The 16,573-nt window shown below is 47.1% G+C and overlaps 1 protein-coding gene across 6 annotated transcripts in view; it reads left to right on the top strand.

The window, feature by feature from the left end:
* Nucleotides 1–16,573, top strand: part of POLN (DNA polymerase nu) — a 209,975-nt gene that overhangs the window by 73,276 nt on the left and 120,126 nt on the right. For all 6 annotated transcript variants that reach the window (XR_007915845.2, XM_051836667.2, XM_051836672.2 and 3 more), the window contains 3 exons: nt 10,469–10,525; nt 11,686–11,739; nt 12,374–12,439. Coding sequence is in view for 5 of the 6 variants with exons in the window: in XM_051836667.2 (XP_051692627.2) it covers nt 10,469–10,525; nt 11,686–11,739; nt 12,374–12,439 (177 nt within the window). In the remaining variant the exon portion in view is untranslated. The remainder of the gene's footprint in view (nt 1–10,468; nt 10,526–11,685; nt 11,740–12,373; nt 12,440–16,573) is intronic.

The following is a 16,573-nucleotide window of genomic DNA, read 5'->3' as shown; positions in this document are numbered from 1 at the left end:
CAGGCATGGAAAGCCGAGACACTGTGGCAAAAAAATGGCCTACGTGAAAGATCTCTGTAAGTGGAAAGAAGGGGCCATCAAAGAAGGAGGTACCTTTCTCTGAAGGGAGGAGAGAACTTCCACTTTGACTATGGCCCTGTCTAAATAAAGTCAGAGTTTGTGAACATAAGAGGCTTCCATAGCCTTGGCAGCTCATGACAAAAGCCTTGGGAGATCACTGACAGCATAAATAAGAGTGCCAATTGTTAAATCAACAACAGGATTCACTGTGTACTTGCTCCCCATGCAGGACCTCTGTCCTTAATGTGTTGTACTATGAGAATTAACGGTAAAACTAATCTTCAAACAGTTCTTTATACTTTGTATGACTGTGTGGGTGCAAACTGTTGAATTCTTTACTGGTACAGAGTTGATCTTCTTTATATAAAGATAATTTAAAATGAATCTTAATGAAGAATGGGATGGGAGAGGGAGTAGTGTGGGGAGCAACTCGGACTAGACTAAGTTACTGGAATTAAGACTTATTCTATGCATCTGCTCTCCCACAATATGGCGCTGAGAAGGGAGTAACAACTTCTACGTAGCTGCCTCTCGCCAATTTGATTGACTGAGCTGCAGGAGCTGATCTTGCTCCTGATTGGAGGAGAGCAGCGTACTCGGAGTGTGGGTAGCAGAGTTGGGATTGGTGGAAGAGGACTATAAAGGAGGAGAGAGACAACATGCACCAGGAACATCTATCTGAAGGAACACCTGTGCAGCCCCCGAGAGAGCCGGCCTGCGGTGTGCCGCTCCCCCGCGGAAGTGGGGAAAGTGGCTAGGGGGAACCGCCCTTCCACGGAGGTGGAAGGGTCGGTAGCCAACCCGGGAAGGACCAGCAGCAAACCCGGGGAGGGCCGAGCAGACAAAAGAACAGCGCAGGGTCCTATGTCGTTCCTCCACGAAGACGGGGAGTGACATAATGGTGCCGTGACTCGGATATGAAGCCTAGGCAGGGTCTAGTGTCGTTCCTCCATGAAGAGGGGGAGCGACAGAGTAGGAGATGGGATGTTTTGTGGGTGGGAGGGTGGTTATGGGGGGAAGAACCGCTATAATCCAAAAGTTGTACTTTTGAAATTTATACTTATTAAATAGAAGCTTTCTATAAAAAGTACTGAGAGTCGACTCTGCTAGGACGGCAGAGTATGAATAGACATCCAGAGGTCAGCAGATGCTTGTCCTGGAAGGACGCAGTGTGGGAGAGCGGTGAGTGCATTCACAGAGAACCAGCTCGGAGCTGCAGACGGTGCTCCCCGTGCTCGCCAGCTCTGGTCGGCAGCAGAAGACGTTTCCTTCGGAGAGGACTTCTCTGGCCGGACTGCCCCCCAGCACCCAGCACAGTCTTCTTGCTCCTCTCAGCCCTGTTGGGACCTTGGATTCAGGACCTCGTGAAGCCCGGTGCTCTGAGACTGTGCCCACACTGGGTAATAATGGCCTCCTGTAGAGGTAACCCAGAATTCCCGTCTTTCAGATCCTGTTCTTCTTCACAATGGAGAAGGGCCCCATCCTCCTCCCATGTCCGTGGGAGCCAGTGTGGAGTACGGAGTGAGAGCAGGGCCAGTGGATCAGCCACCATGCCTACTTGCACGGTTCGGGCCACGTTTGTTGGCAGCTATGTGCCTCAGTGTTCTGATCTGTAAGAGGAAGATGATGACAAGAGTACTTTCCCAGCTGAGTATGTCTGTGTGTCCAGCAGGACTTAGGAGGACGGTGCCAGACACAAGTTCTCCGTCATCCACCAAACATGGCCTGTACCATGGGCTGCGCCAGCCACACGCCTGGGACTCATCTCTGCCTTTCTTCCCATCTCACCCATAGCAAGCCTCATGGTCTCTGCCTACAAAGCATGTCCTGAACCTGCCCCCTCTGTCCCCTCTCGTCCCTCTGTCCCCTCTCCTTTGAGTACTCCAAACCAGGCTTCCACTCCTCCCCACCTGCTGGCCATTCCTCAGCTCTAGGCAGAGCTTGCTTTTAAAACACTGGAGATCGTGTTGCTCCCCTGACTGGAATCTCCAGTGGTTCCCATCGCACTTAGTCGGCCCCAAGCCTGTGAATGCAACCCTTGGCCCTGGGTCTGGCCCTGTCGCTCCCCTGTGAGCATGCCGGCTGCACACAGCTTTCTACACAGGCTCATTCCTAGGTCCCTGGACTGGCCACAGGTTTACCCCAGTGGCCTGATTGTCAGCTTGCATGTTGTCTTCAGGAGACCTTTCCTGGAGGCCCCTGTTGAGCCCCCCTTGAGGCCCCCGTTGCTCCCTATGTCTTCACCTTGATTTATTTTTACACATTATCTATAATTGTCCTAGGTATTAGTTTGCTTATTTCACTAGAATGTAGGTTGCACAGACCAAAGCCCTCACTTTGTTTGGAAAACCAAAATGTCCTAAAATCAGCCTCTCGTGGGGCTGAACTGAATGTCTGCTCATGGAGCCCCGAGACAGCAAGTGGCTGCTGGGAGCTAAGCCCCTTCCTGCTGGAGAGACTCAGGCCTGCGTCTCCTCACTCGCAGAGCACATGTGGGAAGTGAGCCCCGAAGCTCCAGCAGCCATTGTGCAAGGCCCCGTCTGTGCCTGCTCTCTGGGAGCCCCAGTCGGCTCATTTTCCGTCCTGGCGCCATCGGCACTGCTGCCCTTCCCTCGGCAGCAGCCTTGCTTCCCGCCAGCTTGCGGTGTGAGAACTCTCCTGGTTCTGAGTTACCTGTAAGCAGAGTTAGACAGTGATTTTAACAGGGAGACTCGTCTTTTTTCTACAGAGACACGATTGACACCGTGTTAGCCTTACTCTCTTATTTAATGAGTAAGTCATGCTTACTCATTCTGTGCATTTTTAAAAAAAATTAACTTTTAGTAGGTAACACATGCCCATGGTTCCAAACTGAAAACTAAGCTCCTGCCCACTGCTTCCCTCCCTCTGTCTCCTTCATCCTTCCCAGTGCCTGCCCCTTTCTCCCATTGTGTTCTTGGAGCCAATGACAGGGCTTCACACAGGATTGTTACTGCCCAGCTCCCCCTACTGAGTTAGGTTTTAGTTCTAGCAGGGTGTGGACTTTGTCCAGAGGACATTCCCAGTGCTCGAAACAATGCACGGGCAGAGTTGCTCAGTAAATCTCAAAGGAATTCCTCAGGTTGTGATAAGTACTCTTTTTCTCATTATTTAATTCCACACAGTTTCTTATTTCCATTAGAATTCTTTGACTCCTGAGTTGTGTGGAAGTGTCCTAAAGTTTCCAAATGTGTGGGGGCTTCCCCGGTGTCTTTCATTATTGATTTCTACGTTCAATGTACTGGAGGCTGAGAACGTGATCCATGTGACTTCAGTTCTCTGGCAGCACCAGTGTTCACTGACACCCCACAGGGGCATAGAGCTGGCATCTTCCTGCATCTGTGCAGGGGGGTGTTCCATAGACCTCTGGTGTCAAGCCAGGGGCCTCCTCCATCATTTGCTGCTGCTGGGGGATAGTGGAAATTCTCTCCCATTGGCGGACTCACAAGGGGGGGGAACATGAGTCCTGCTTGAACTAACTGAAGGCTTTGGGGTGTGTGTGTGTGTGTGTGTGTGTGCGCGCGCGCGCGCATTCTCTTAGTAAAGCCACATGTTCTCAGAGAACTGTGGGGCTTCAGATGCTGGAAAGCTGTTAAGACAAAGGCTGCTGGTCTAAGTTTTGGAGTTCAAAAGCTGGAGATAGGTGCAGGGCAGGGGGACTCAATTTTTCCTGAACAATTTTAGGTTCACAGCAAAATTAAACAGAATGTAGAGTTCCCGTATGCCATCAGCCCCTACAAATGCATGATCCCCTCCACTATCAACATTCCTCACCAGAGGAGTGCATTTGTTACAACTGATGAACCTCCACTGGCTCATCCTATTACCCAACGTCTATATCAGGGTTCATTCTTGGTATTGGACGTTCTATGGGTTTGGACAAATGTGTGAGCACTTATATCTACTACTATAGTATGCAGAATGTTTCATTGCCGTAAAAGTCTTTGTGCTCTGGCCTAACCCTTGACAATCCCTGATCTTTTTACTCTCTCTCGAGTTTGCATGTTCTAGAACATCATATTGTTGGAATCATGTAATATGTAGTCTTTCAGATTAGTTTCCTTCACTTAGTAATATGCACTTAGTTTTTCCCATGTCTTTTCTTGTGTTGGTAGCTCATTTCTCTTTAGTGTTGAATAATATTCTATTGTCTGAACATACCATCATTTATCTGTTCATCTACTAAAGGGCATCTTGGTTGCTTCCCAGTTTTGACAGTTACAAATAAAGCAGCTATAAATATCTATGCACAGATTTTTTGTGTGGACATAGGTTTTCACTTATTTGGGTAAACAGGGAGGTATGCAGTTGCTAGACTGTGTGCTGTAAGTATGTAGTTTAGTAAGAACAAACTGTCTTCCAAAGGAGCAAACCTTTTTGCACTCCCACTGGCAGTGAATGGGAGTTCTTGTTGCTTCACATCCTTGCCAGTACCTGGTAATGTCAGTGTGTGTGTGTGTGTGTGTGAGTGTGTGTATGTGTGTGTAAGGCAGAGTTATAGAGAGAAGGAGAGACAGAGAGAGAGGTCTTCCATCTGCTGGTTCACTCCCCAGATGGCTGCAACAACCAGGACTGGGCCAGACTGAAGCCAGGAGCCAGGAGCCGGAAGCTTCCTCTAGGTCTCCCATGTGCAGGGGCCCAAGCACTTGGGCCCTCCTCCACTGCTTTCTGATAACCATTAGCAAGGAGCTGGATTGGAAGTGGAGCAGCTGGGATGCAAACTGGCGTCTCTATGAGATGCATCTTTAACCACACCTTTAATCCACTGAGCCACAGTGCCTGCCCCTAGATATGTTTTTATTTTTAAATTTGTTAATATTTATTATTTTTTTGAAAGGAAGAATTACAGAGAGGGGGAGAGAGAGAGAGAGAAAAAAAAAAGAAATCTTCCTTCCATTGATTCACTTCCCAAATAGCCACAACAACTGGGGCAAGTCCAGGCCAAAGCCAGGAGTCTGGACTCCATCTGGGTCTCCCTTGTGGGTGGCAGGGCCCAAATAGATAGGCCATCTTTCTAGGCACATTTGCAGGGAGCTGGGTCAGAAGTGGAGCAGCCAGGAATGGAACTGGCCCCAATAAGGGATGCCAGTGGCATAGGTTGTGGCTTCCCCTGCTGTACCACATTATTGACCCTAAGATATGGTTTTGTTTTTTAAAGATTTATTTATGTATTTGAAAGTCAGAGTTACACAGAGAGAGAAGGAGAGGCAGAGAGAGAGAGAGAGGTCTTCCATCCACTGGTTCATTCCCCAATTGGCTGCAATGGCTGGAGCTGTGCCAATCCGAAGCCAGGGCCAGGAGCTTTTTACAGGTCTCTCACACGGATTCAGGGGCCCAAGCACTTGGGCTGTCTTCTGGTGATTTCCCAAGCCACAGCTGAGAGCTTGATAGTAAGTGGAGCAGCCGAAACTAGAATCGGTTCCCATATGGAATGCTGGCACCACAGGTGGCGGCTTTACCCACTATGCCACAGTGCCGGCCTCAAGATATGTTTTTAAAAGCCCAGTCTTTTTTCTTTTTTTTTTTTTTTTTTTTGACAGGCAGAGTGGACAGTGAGAGAGAGAGAGACAGAGAGAAAGGTCTTCCTTTGCCGTTGGTTCACCCTCCAATGGCTGCCGCGCTGCGGCCGGCGCACCGCGCTGATCCGATGGCAGGAGCCAGGAGCCAGGTGCTTTTCCTGGTCTCCCATGGGGTGCAGGGCCCAAGCACTTGGGCCATCCTCCACTGCACTCCCTGGCCACAGCAGAGAGCTGGCCTGGAAGAGGGGCAACCGGGACAGAATCCGGCGCCCCAACCGGGACTAGAACCCGGTGTGCCGGCGCCGCTAGGCGGAGGATTAGCCTAGTGAGCCGCGGTGCCGGCCAAAAGCCCAGTCTTAAAGCTGATTGGAGGATGAAAGAGACTGATTAATAGGCTGTCACTTGTTCTGGAGCAGATGTCACTGTAGGCCAGGTGACAGCAGTGAAAATGAGGCACCTTTAGAGTAGAAAGGACCTTCTGATACATTCATATGAGTGTGAATAAGGCAGGGTTTGGGTAGTTCAAGGTGTACTAAGTGGTGCACCTGGGCAGGCAGATGGGCCCACTACTCAGGGAAAACTGGTACAGGGACAGTTTATTTGGTGGTGGTGGTGGTGGTGGCTGGGGAGGGGTAATCAAGAATGTAGTCAAGTGCACAGAAACACGAATGTCCCATGCCACCTCAGCGGCTGGATCTGTAGGGTAGGGCTCAGGACAAGTCCCACGTCCCATGCCCCACATTGGAGATACACATGTGGAAGCTGTCGGTGGCTTTTGTTATGGTCACCCTGAAAATGTTGGTCCTCTACCCCAGCTGAGATTTGGAAAGCACTGCTTTGATGGCCCGGCCCACAGCTGACCCACCAGGGCAGCATGGGGCAGGCAGCCTACTCCGGGCAGTTTCTGCGGCTGATTCTCTTGTGCAGTCAGCTTTGACAACAGAGTTGAACTCCATGAAATTGACATGCGGAAGTCAGAGGGAGGAGGCACAAATGAGGGGCTCTAGAGTGGGCAGAGCATGAAGAGAGATCGGGAGAAACGGAGTCAGGAGCCCACGGAGCGCCTGAAGAGGCAGCAGAGCTGCAGGCAGCCTGCCGCCCCAGCCCTGATCCTTAACCAGTGCTTGTAGTCGTTTGTCCACATTTTTTTGTGATCAGACACTGGATTGTTTTCTCCAGTGTTCTCAGCTGCTCCAGTCAAGACCATGAAAGACTGGTTAGAAAGTCATTTTGTAAGAAAGGTTTCAAGATAAGGAGAGTTAGATATCCTGAGCAGTTTTCTTGGGTAAGTGTTTTCATGCACTTTATCCCCCTGGTGGTGGCTTTTCTGAGAAAACCAGGATTCTGCATTGCACCGAGGCAAGGCTCCTCCCCTGAGCAGCTCCTGTGTCTGATGCCAGTCGTGACTCTGATTGATGTCTCTAGGCCTGGCCGGGATTCTGTGTCCTCTGTATTTATCAAGAAGGATATGTTCAGTGGTTTATACTGTTAAATTAAGATCATATCATGAGTTCTCCCCTAAGTTGATTTACAGATTCCAAATAATCCTAACTAAAGCTGTAGAAGGAGTTTTTTGTTAGAAATTGGCAAGCTTATTTCCAGGTTTATATGGAAATGCAAAAAACTAGTAAGTGCCAAGATAATCGTGGGAGAAATAAAAGCACTGTTGGAGGACTTATTCTGTTCGATATTGTGACTAATTATAAAGCAATGAGAATTACTAGGAACTGAGTAAGTGATACCAGTTGGTACAGACTCAAGGATAAATAAATAGACCAAGGGACCACTAGAAAATCCCCAAGTGGGAGCCAGCATCAGCGTAGCCGGTTAAGCTGCCGCCTGTGACTCTGGGTTCTGTATTGGAGCCCCCTTCATGTCCTGGCTGCTCTGCTTCCTATCCACGTTCCTACTAATGTGCCTGGGAAGGCAGCAGAGGATGACCCAAGTACTTGAACCCGGCACCCATGCAGGAGACCTAGATGGAGTTCCTGGCTCCTGGCTTTGGTCTGGCCCAGCCCCAGCCAGCCGTTGCAGCTATTTGGGGAGTGAATCAATGGATAGAAGATCTTTTTCTCTCTGCCTCTGCCTCTGTCACTCTGCCTTTCAAATAAATAAAATAAATCTTTTTTAAAAAAATGGGGTGGTGGTGGTGGTGGCGGCATCGTGGTGTAATGAGTAGCTGCCGCCTGCAACTCCAGCATCTCATGTGGGCACTTCCGATCCAGCTCCCTGCTAATGCACCTGGGAAAGCAGCAGAATGCCCCAGGTCCTTGGGCCCCTGCATCCCTGTGGCAGACCCTGATGAAGCTCCTGGCTCCTTGCTTCAGCGTGGCCCAGCCCTGGCCGTTGTACCATTTGGGGAGTGAGTTGGCAGATGGAAGATCTCTCTCTCTCTCTCTCTCTCTCTCTCTCTGTAACTTTGCCTTTCAAATAAATAAAATAAATATTAAAAAAAAGAAAATCCACAAGCTCCCATATATGGTAAGGGTTTCTGATAGGGGTTGCACTGCAAAGCTGAGTAAGCAGGGCCTGTACAATGACTCGGGGCCAGTCATCTTCACCCTCATTGCACACTATGCACACAAGTAAATTCCAGTGAATCCTATATCTCAATGGAGAAGGCAAAACAGTAAAGATTGGAGACGGTAACAGAAAAGGATATCTTCAAGATCCTGAGGTAGGTAAACATTCATAAACAGTCCACAAAGTGTTTCAATTGTAAAGGGAAAGATTGATAAATAGAGCAAGAGTGAAATTATGAATATTTATGAAAAGATACCACTAAACCTGTAAAAAAGTAAGCCACAGAAGGTGAGAAGCTATCTCCAATAAATATAACTGACCAAACACTGTTCAGAATAACACACTCCTGTAATTTAGGAAGGAAAAATACATAATCCAGTTTTTTTAACGAGCAAAAGATATTAACAGGGGTTTAATGAAAGAAAGTATTACAATTGGTCAATAAATATATGCATTGTGGCCAACTTCATTAGTCTTTGGGGAAATGCAAATGGCAGTGAGATATCACTTCTCGTTTGGCAGAACAGCTCAAATTAAGACTATGCATTGATTGGGGCCAGTTCTGTGGCATAATAGGTAAAGCCACCGCCTGCAGTGCCAGCATCCCATATGGGTGCTGGTTCAAGTCCCGGCTGCTCCACTTCTGATCCAGCTCTCTGCTATGGCCTGGAAAAACAGAAGATGGCTCAAATCCTTGGGTCCCTGCACCCATGTCAGAGATCTGGAAGATGCCCCTGGATCCTGGCTTTGGATCGGCACAGCTCCAGCCATTGTAGCCAGTTGGGGAATGTACCAGCAGATGGAAGCGCGCGTGCGCGCTTGCGCTCTCTCCTCTCCTCTCCTCTCCTCTCCTCTCCTCTCCTCTCCTCTCCTCTCCTCTCCTCTCCTCTCCTCTCCTCTCCTCTCCTCTCTTCTTCTTCTTCTTCTTCTTCTTCTTCTTCTTCTTCCTCTTCTTCTTCTTCCTCTTCCTCTTCCTCTTCCTCTTCCTCTTCCTCTTCCTCTCTCTCTCTCTCTCTCTCTCTGCCTAACTCTGACTTTCAAATAAATAAATAAATAAATACATCTTAAAAAAAATAAAAGACTGCCAGCGCTGCAGCTCACTAGGCTAATCCTCCGCCTTGCGGCACCGGCACACCGGGTTCTAGTCCCAGTTGGGGCGCCGGATTCTGTCCCAGTTGCCCCTCTTCCAGGCCAGCTCTCTGCTGTGGCCCGGGAGTGCAGTGGAGGATGGCCCAAGTGCTTGGGCCCTGCACCCCATGGGAGACCAGGAAAAGCACCTGGCTCCTGCCATCAGATCAGCGCGATGCACCGGCTGCGGCGGCCATTGGAGGGTGAACCAACGGCAAAAGGAAGACCTTTCTCTCTGTCTCTCTCTCTCACTGTCCACTCTGCCTGTCAAAAAAAAAAAAAAAATGCATTGGAAAAGATGTGGAGCACCTGGAGCATCTGTGTGTTGCTTGATAGAGGTATAAACTAGCACACTTTGGAGAGCTGGTGTGCCTCTGCTGACGCTGACCAGCAGTCTCACACCTGGGCATATGCTGACTGGAGTCTGTGCAGCATAATTTTCATAGTAACATTGTATGTAATGGCCCAAAATGGAAACGCCTTTACATCCATGCAGGATGAGGGAGTAAATAATTGTCCTTTATTCATACAACTTAGAGGAACCTTCCGACCTAATATTGGACAAAACAAACCACACACAGTACCTATCCTGTTCCATCGGTAGGAAGTTCAGAAACAGGGCAGTGTAGCCGGCGGTGGTAGAGGTCAGGGTGGCGGTTACCCCTGGGAAGGGGCAGGGACTAAAGGGAAACAGGAATGTTCCATGTGTTAATGTGGGCAGCCGTTCCACGGTGAGTTCACTCTGATAATTCAACAAACTCTTCTTCCTAGTTTGCACCTTCCAGCATGTATGTTATATTTTCTTTTTTTAAATTTGATAGCCATGTTCCAGTGCTACTTCCCTGAAATTGTGCCCAGATCACTTGTGATTCAAATAGTGACTGTTCCTAAACCGTTGAGTCACACGTTTGTAGGCATTTTCTTAATTTTCTCCCCTATGTGTTACTTTACATGCCCCAGATTTAGATTTCAGTAATTTAAATCTCAAGGAATCTTATTTCCATGCTCATGTGAAGTATTTTAACTTCCATGGGAACAGTAGAATGATTTTGCGTGAGATTAGGATTAAGACATTTGATAAATTGAGTGTATTATAAGTCTTCATTTGGAAAATATACTCAATTATACCATTTATTACTAGAACTTTCTCCAGCTGAAAATAAGTGTTTGAAATGGTAAAATGAAGGACCAAGTTGGTGATGTTTCTTTTCATTTTTTAGTTAAATGCCCTGCAAGACCTTCATCCGCTACCCAAGATAATTCTGGAATATAGACAGGTAAGGTAAATCTTTGGTAAGTAAGTTGGTGATGAAAGGGAGCCACATGGTCCCAGACAACCACATGCGCTGAAGCTGCCCTGACCGTGTCCTGAGGGAGTACAGTTCTCTTCAAGGCAGCCAGTATGAATCCTACATGGAGAAAGATAACTGAACATTCAGAGAAAATGTCAGGCATGTCATTACTGTGCGGCTCCCGCGTGATGCACTCCCACCAGCACCGAGCTCCCGCAAAGCCCGCTTCGTCTGGTTTCTAGGCGCCTCTGGTTTCTAGCATGTTTCATCATCTTGTACATTTACCAGGGCATTCATGCCCTGCCCTCTTTCCTCTTCTAGCTACTCAGGTTTTCTCTGTTTATACACCTGCATTTACTTCAGAAGTTCTCTATGTTTGGGGAGCAGCATTGTGGTATAGTGGGTTAGGTCACCAGCATCCCAAATGGGTGCCAGTTCAAGTTCCGGCTCTACTTCTGATCCAGCTCCCTGCTAATGCACCTGGGAAAGCAATGGAAGATGGCCAAGTACCTGGGCCTCTGCACCCAGGTAGGAGATCCGGGTGAAGCTCCTGACTCCTGCTTTGGCCTGGCCCAGTTCTGGTCATTGCAGTCGTTTGGCGGAGTAAACCAGTAGATGGAAGAGCTGTCTCTCCATCTTTTACTCTGTCTCTCTGTAACTCTGCCTTTCAAATGTGTCTCTTTAAGAAATTTCTTTAAAGAAGACGTTCTCTGTGAACCTCATTTATTGTTGCCACCACCTGTACCCCCAGCACTGCTGGTTACTGAGCTGTGTCTTGCTGTCTGTGAGGGCCTGGCCACTGTGCAGAAATTCGTTTTCCAAATAGTCCTTCCTGAAGCAATGTAAGCATGAGAAGAAAACAAAATGGCCTACTTTGTGGGCCAGAGGCATTTATTGATGTTTGCCATTTTTCTGTAGATCTAAAACTATTCCAGAATAATATTTTAAAAGGGTAGAGAGACTTCACTCTCTGTGGACCAGTGTTATTTATCCTTGTATCTCCGAAAGTCGTTCCGGGGCTTCCTAGAGTTATCCAAGGTGACGCCAGCGGCACATGCCCAGCACTCTGTGAAGGGCTACACTGATGCTTGCACCTGAGAAATACTTAAACATGGAAAATTGTTATTCTTGTCTTTGTAACTTAGGTTCACAAGATCAAGTCAACCTTCGTGGATGGATTACTTGCTTGCATGAGAGAGGTAATTGAAGCTCTAAGAAAAAGATATGATTAAGAATATAGTTCATATATATGTTCAGATACATAGAACTTTGATAATTTATTAAGTTAGGAAATAATCTAATATTCTTAAAACCATGAGCCATGATTTTGTGATTATTCAGATCTTCTGGATTAAGCTGATGTTCTACTTTAAAATCTATTTGTGTTGGAGCTGTGCACCTGTCCTGTGTTCTCATCTGTTATAGCATCTCTTTTTGGAATTATTTGAGATGTTATTGTTTTAGTTTGTACATGAGTAGGCTACAGAGATGTTCTGTGACTTGTGTTGAGGCCACACAGCAAGTGACAGAGCCTGTCTGTGACACACAGTCCCTCCACAGGCTGTTGGCTCCTCCTGTCCCCAGGACTGGATTTGTAAGTGACATTAAGGCCTACTTGGTGCTATCACAGCTTCTGCTTGTGTAAGAGAGAAACTTCCTTCTTGCCCATCCTTGACCACACAGCAGGAGTTTTGTAACCCCAAGGACTTTTTGGGTTGGGCGTGGAAGGCCCAGCGACTCACTGACCTCTGGAGGAGCAGTGAGTGTCAGGTGTTGTAGGTGAGGGGTCGTAGCATTGCCAGAGTCTAAACTGATTCTTTTTAACTGTTCAAGGGCTCCATTTCTTCTACGTGGAATCAAACTGGAACTGTGACAGGAAGACTTTCAGCCAAGCATCCTGTGAGTTAGCATTTTTTGTTAAATGCCAATTTCCGTGCCTCGCAATTGAAATTTTGCCTGCATGTGTTTGCCTGTACGTGTTTCATTTCATTCTACACTGATAAATTGTGTTTTGGTTTGCTTACTCATTTTGCTAGTACTTATTTAGCATCTTCTGTGTTCTGGAAGCAAAGTGGGCGAGTAAGACTCCCCTCTCCCTGTGGCGTCCTGAGCAAGGGATTCTTCCACCTGGAAGCCCACCACGCTAACGCCGAGAGCAGAAGGGACACCGCTTTTCCCATCTTCTCTCAAATTTGTGCTAGAAAAGCGGCTTCTGGTTCCTGGGGCCCGGTGCTGTTCCCATGGCCACCTTCATTTTACGACTGTTGCAAAGTACTCTTCTCTGATGAAAAAGCTATGAATGCCTTTAAATTTAGGATGCAGCTTTTTTTTTTTTTTTAAGGCAGAGTTAGGACACGCACATGGGCTCTTCCATCCACTGGTTGACGCCCGGAATGGCTGCCATAGCTGGGGCTAAGGCTGGTCCTACACTAGGAGCCTGGAACTCCAACCTGGTCTCCCATGTGGTTGGCAAGGATCTAAGCACTTGGGCCATCTTCCACTGCTTCCCAGGCTCATTAGCAGGGAGCTGGATCAGAAGTAGAACAACCAGGACTCAAACCAGCGCCCATATGGGGTGCTGGGCATCATACACAGGGACTTCCCTCTGCACTACAATGCCAGCCCCATGATACAGCTTTAGTAATACAAGAGTTGGTTTTTAAAATGGCTTTATCTTATTGAAAGAAAGAAGACTTATCTCTGATTTCTCATTACAGAACAGTTACTTAAGCACACAAAATAAATATAAACTAATTAAAATCACTTGCTGGGGCTGGCCAGCATTGTGGCATAGCAGATTAAGCTGCCACCTGCCATATCAGCGTCCCATAAAGGCGTCAGTTTGAATCCCAGTGGATCCACTTCTGATCCAGCTCCCTGCTAATGTGTCTGGGAAAGCAGAGAAAGATGGCCTGAGTGCTTAAATCCCTGCCACCCACATGAGAGACCAGGTGCTTGGGCCCCTTGCACCAGTGTGGGAGACCCAGAAGAAGCTTCTGGCTCCTGGCTTTAGTCTGGTCCAGCCCTGGCCCTGTGGCCACTTGGGAAGTGAACCAGTGGATGGAAGATCTCTCTCTCTCTCTCTCTCTGCCTTTCAAATAATATATACAATAAATCTTTTTAGAAAAAACACTAGCTATTCCACCCCACAGAGCACACTGGTTAGCAGCTTGGTAACTATCTTTACATATTTTTTGCAAAGCACACGTATTCATAAAATAATATCTTTTCAACAAAAATAAAGACATACTATTTTATATTATGCTTTTCTATTTTAGTTAACATCTCGATATCATACATCAATAAATATTGCTATTATACATTAATAAAGAATAATTAAATCTATATTTAAATATATACTGTTATATATGTTTATGGTAAAGAAATTCATGTAATGTAAATTGTTTTAAAATAGTATTCATTTATTTGAGAGGGATACAGAGTGCTCCCATCTATTGGCTCACTTCCCAAATACCTTCAGCAGCCAGGCTGGACTAGGCCAAAACCGGGAGCTAGAAATTGAATGCAGGTTCCCACATGGGTGGCAGAAACCAGTTACTTGAGCCATTACCAGCTCCTCCTGAGTGCCCATGAGCCGGAAGCTGGACTCCAGAGCAGAGTCAGGAACTCGAGCCTAGGCATTCCAGTCGGGGGTGGGGTATCCCAAGCAGCACTTTAGCCGTTAGGCCGGAAGCCCATCTTGTGGGAATTTACAGAATGAGAAAGTGTAAGTTGTCTTTCCCGTGGTTCCCTCTGTTAATAGACCTTCCTCTGGACGTTTACATGTATGGCGTACCTAGTGCACACAGGTAGCAGGGTGACTGTGAGGAGGAGAAAGAGGCTGGCACTGGGCAGACTTGTACTGGGGTGTGACACACAGGTATAAGACACCCCCTCTGGGGCTGTAAGCTCTTGGGTCACCAGCTGTATCTTGGACTTACCCCTTCTAGAAGAGTGGCACTTGGAAGTGGCACTTAAGAGAATTCTTCTGTGGTCTAGATCTGGCTGATTGATAGCAATAGCAATCACAACACTGATAGCAACATGAACGCAAACGCTGCTCTGTAAGCAGTGCGGCTGTCGGCCTGCAGTTCAGTTGGTTTCTCCAGCTACCACATCTGCTGTGCGTTTTCTTTTAGTTGATGCTGCTTCCTATTCAGGAGTTATTTAGGAAGTCTGACAAGTTTTAAGGCCATTTTCATCATCATTATTACTATGTATTAATTGGCGAGGGAAAGACAGAAGGAGAAAGAGCTCCACTAGCTCCACTAGGTCACTCCCCAAATGACTGAGGTCGGGAGGGAGCCAGGAACTCGGTACCCGTCTCCATGTGAGTGACCCAGTCCTTGGGCCATCCTTGGTCTGCATTAGCAGCAGCTGGAGTCAGAGCATGAGGACGCAGGTTTCAACCTGTTGTCCGCATGGTGTGGTTCCAATATTTGTTTAGTTCTCAAAACCTTTGCAGCACTGGTCAGATATCCCCACTTGATGGTCACCCGGTGGTCACTTTAGGAACTGAGATGCATTCTGTTTGCTTGCGTCCCAAAGTCTGTGTGTGCTGTCAGGATGCTACTGCACAGGTGCAGCTGCAGCTGAGCCCGATGATTTATGAACAAGTTTACGATGTTGTTTTGCTGAGCTCCTGTCCCTCCATAATCTCTCCAATTATTTCTGGTTCTTTGCCAATCTCATTTTTTTTTTTTTTTTTGGTCTTTTAGCCAGAAATCTAAGGCTATAGTAATCTGACTCTGTCGCACACTTCCTGCCACTGGCCCCATATCCGGGACCAACCAGGCAGGAGGACTGAAGGGAACAAGTGATAAGCACACAGCCTGTTTGGTGGTCCTCCAAATTCCAGCCTGCTCTTGCTTGCTGCCCTTGCGGAATCCTCAGCTTGCTGTCCTGTGTGTTGTCTAATCTCTTAGAGCTGCATGCAGCAAGAAGGCTTCCTGTATCTCACCAGGAATGGCAAGCTCAGCTTCATTTTTAAGAGATTTACTGAAGTATAAATTGACATATTACAAATTTTATACATCACAAACAAATTTGGTAAATTTTGACAGTATGTGTTTGACCATCAAAACATCACAATCAAGAGAGTGAACATACTCATCCCTCCCAAAAGTAAACTTGTGCTCCTTTGTAATCTCTCCCTCCCTACCCTCAGGCAACCACTGACTTATTTTTGTCACTATAGGTTGACTTACAATCTCTGAAAGTTTATATAAATGGAATTACACAGTGTGAGATCCCTTTTTTGGTTTGGCTTCCTTTGCAGCATTATGATTTCAAAATGCAGCCGTGTTCTGCTTTTCAGCACTTCATTTGTTTTTATTGCTGAGTGGTATCCCTTTAAATCTGTGTACCCCAATTTTTCTTTAAAGTTATCTATTGATTGATATCTGAGTTGTTTCTAGTTTGGAGATACCAGTTTGGGGTATCACTACGTACATGCATGCACAGACTTTATACAGGCATACTTTTTTTTTTCCCTCTCAGGTGAATGCCAAGGAGTGAAATAGCAGGTATATGTTTTACTTTTTAAGAAACTGCCAGGGCCAGCCTGTGGCATAGCAGGTGAAGCCACTGCTCATGATACTGGAGTCCCAAATGGGCACTGGTTCGTGTCCCGGCTGCTCCGCTTCCAATCCAGCTCTCTGCCATGGCTTGGGAAAGCAGCAGAAGACAACCAGGTGCTTGGGCTCCTGACTTCCAGGTGGGAAGTGCTGATGCAGCTCCTGTGTCCTGGGTTTGGCCTGGCCCAGCTCTGCCCGTTGTGGCCATCTGGGGAGTGAACTGGTGGGTAGATGGCCTCTCTATATATATAGCCCTGACTTTCAGATAAATGAATACATTTTTTAAAAGAATAAAAACTGCCAAATTGTTTTCCAAAGTAGTTCTAGCATTTGACATTTTTTAAAAAAGATTTATTTTATTTATTTGAAAGGCAGAGTGACAGAGAGGGAAAGAGAGAAAGAGATCTTTTGTTTGCTGTCTCAGTTCTCAGATGGCCACAAGGCCGGTACTGGTCCA

Source organism: Oryctolagus cuniculus, chromosome 2 (genome assembly GCF_964237555.1).
Source record: "Oryctolagus cuniculus chromosome 2, mOryCun1.1, whole genome shotgun sequence".
Lineage (NCBI taxonomy): Eukaryota > Metazoa > Chordata > Mammalia > Lagomorpha > Leporidae > Oryctolagus > Oryctolagus cuniculus.
Note: the sequence above shows the minus strand (reverse complement) of the source record. Positions and strands in the feature narration are given on the sequence as shown.